The 2,446-nt window shown below is 59.8% G+C and overlaps 1 protein-coding gene across 2 annotated transcripts in view; it reads left to right on the top strand.

Annotated features, from left to right (window-relative positions):
* Nucleotides 1-2,446, top strand: part of RAPGEF1 (Rap guanine nucleotide exchange factor 1) — a 152,120-nt gene that overhangs the window by 146,343 nt on the left and 3,331 nt on the right. For both annotated transcript variants that reach the window (XM_007453116.1, XM_007453117.1), the window contains 3 exons: nucleotides 514-598; nucleotides 737-831; nucleotides 2,249-2,327. In XM_007453116.1, the coding sequence (XP_007453178.1) occupies nucleotides 514-598; nucleotides 737-831; nucleotides 2,249-2,327 (259 nt within the window). The remainder of the gene's footprint in view (nucleotides 1-513; nucleotides 599-736; nucleotides 832-2,248; nucleotides 2,328-2,446) is intronic.

Below are 2,446 nucleotides of genomic sequence, written 5' to 3' on the forward strand. Positions count from 1 at the left end.
AATGCCTTTCAGGCTGTGGTCAGCACTTAATTCTCTTCCCGGAGCTAACGTGGCAACTTAATTCTTGCCGCCCCCTGTGCCATCCTGACCGTTCCTGAGAACCTGTGTATAGGTTCCACCTGTGTAGAGGTTCCACTGGCCCTCTCCCGAGGCCATGGAGGTTTGTTGGTTTATCACCTCTTTGTTGGTGTCTCAGCTCCATTCACATGGCACCATCTTTGTTCCCACTGGGCCCTGAAGTGGGGTCGGGCTGTGCGTTCTCAGGCAGCTGAGCTCGCGGGCGCGCGAGTGGAGCCACCGAGCCTGCCGGGCAGAGGCAGGGAGGAAGGCAGGCCCCGTGGTCCCAGGGAGACGAGTGCGGTCCGGTCCTGACCCGCCCCCGACCCGCTGCGTGGCCTCCGTGCTGCTGTGAAGGAAGTCGTGTTCCTTCAGCTCTGAGGCCTGAAGTGCAGCCCCCAGCCAGCCCCCACCGTCCCGTCCACTGACCACTCGTCTCGTGCCTCTGTCTTCCAGGCCCGGGACCTTGCATGACTTTCACAGCCATGAGATAGCTGAGCAGCTGACACTGCTGGATGCCGAGCTCTTTTATAAGATAGAGGTATGGCCACGCGTGGGGCTGGGGGAGGGCTGTGCCCAGCCCTGGTGAGTGCAGCTGCTTGTCCCCAAGTGAGAGAAGCCACTGCATCACAGCAGAGCCAGCGGGCCCAGCTTCTATCCGGTCTACCTGCTTTTTCAGATTCCAGAGGTTTTGCTTTGGGCAAAAGAGCAGAACGAGGAGAAGAGCCCCAACTTGACCCAGTTCACGGAGCACTTCAACAACATGTCCTACTGGTAAGAAGGGGCCTCGGTGCAAAGCACTTCTGGATGGGTGCCTGTGTGTCCTTCTCAGAGAGCACCCATGGCAAGGACAAAGGGGTGCCCTTTCATTCCTCCCAGCTCCTTCTGGGGCCCTGTGGGCATTCATTGTGAACCAGAGACAGGACAAGGGCAGGGACAGGACAGGGCGTGTCTTGCACGTTGGAAGGGGCCACCTGGGGCGGGGGTGGGGGGCGGGTTGAGGAGGACTCAACCAGGATTTATTAGTAATGTCTGCTATCGATGGTGGCAGGGGAGCGGGTGTTAAACTTGCCACCCTGCACTGGTCGTTGCCAGTCTCCCCACTGCCAGGTGGCCTCAGGACTGATCCTCACACTGACTCTGCCTGAAAGAGAAGTAAAGCAAAGGAGTGGCTGTATTTAGCCTTCAATTCTTAAAGCAAAGTGAAGCCCAAAGGTGCATTTATGTTGTAACATAGAGCAGAATTGTTGACATCTTAAAGACGCGACTCAAGGGTGTCCACAGCCTCTCGGCCTCAGTAGAGGATGGTTGGGTGTGGTGGCCAGGCAGTCTCATACTGACCCCCGGACACACACACAATCCATCCCCACCACCAGGGAAACGTCTGTTTTTTAAGTGCTCTAAGGACTGCTCTTTGGAGAATTGGGTCCTCTCCCACTTGCCCTGCTTCTCTCTGCACCACAGGAAGCATTTCACTCGTCAGCAGCACATGCTCAGCGTAGCAGCCCAGCAGAGGACGAGGTGGTTTCCAGGGCAGACAAGCCGTGCAGCCCTGAGCATGGCCTCCAGCCCCGCCCCTTGCTGGGCGCTGGGGGCTCCAGACACACCCCCTGGGGCCTGCCTAGGAGGAGATGTGGGTGGAGCCCCTTCAGAGCCCCGGTGCTCAAGGTGGACTCGGTGCCGGTGCCCTTTAATGGGTCAGAAGAGGGGCACGTCCTCTGGGTGATGGGCGGTGGCCCCTGTGAAAGCACACGGGGTCCGTGAGGTCCTCGTGCAAGGCTGGCCTTTGGCTTTGGTTGCTGCTAAGTTTCTGAGAGGTGCCCTCCCTCATGGCCAGCAAGGTGGCCTCTTAGCCCACACGCCCACTCGTCTCCGAGCTAATCCTGAGGCCACTCACTGAGCGTTTCCAGCCGCCGTGGTGCTCACGGTCAGCGCTCACCGGGAGAGCGTCCATCCGCACAGTCAGAGGTCCCAGCCGCTGGATCTCTCTGTAGCCTCTTACCTATCCCTGGGGTGCCATGAGCTCCTTCAGAGCAGAGACTGGGGTACACCTGGTGCCTCGTGAGCCCCGGGCACTCCCTAGGCACGGGCTCCTGGCCAGCTGGTACAGGTGCCCCCGTCCCATTGCCACCGGAGGGCTGAAGAGAGTCGGGTCAGCTCAGCCGTCTCTTTCTCCTCTTGGTCCGTGCAGGGTTCGGTCAATCATCATGTTACAGGAAAAGGCCCAAGACAGGGAACGGCTGCTCTTGAAGTTCATCAAGATCATGAAGGTAACCGTGGGCACCCTCCCCAGAGCCTGCACAGGAGCCCTTGCCCGCCCGCCCGCCCCTCCCCCCCTCTCTCTGCAGCACTTGTGGGCCCACCCCTCCCCCCTCTCTCTGCAGCACTT

The sequence above is a fragment of the Lipotes vexillifer genome, unplaced genomic scaffold (assembly GCF_000442215.2).
Source record: "Lipotes vexillifer unplaced genomic scaffold, Lipotes_vexillifer_v1.1 scaffold149, whole genome shotgun sequence".
NCBI lineage: Eukaryota > Metazoa > Chordata > Mammalia > Artiodactyla > Lipotidae > Lipotes > Lipotes vexillifer.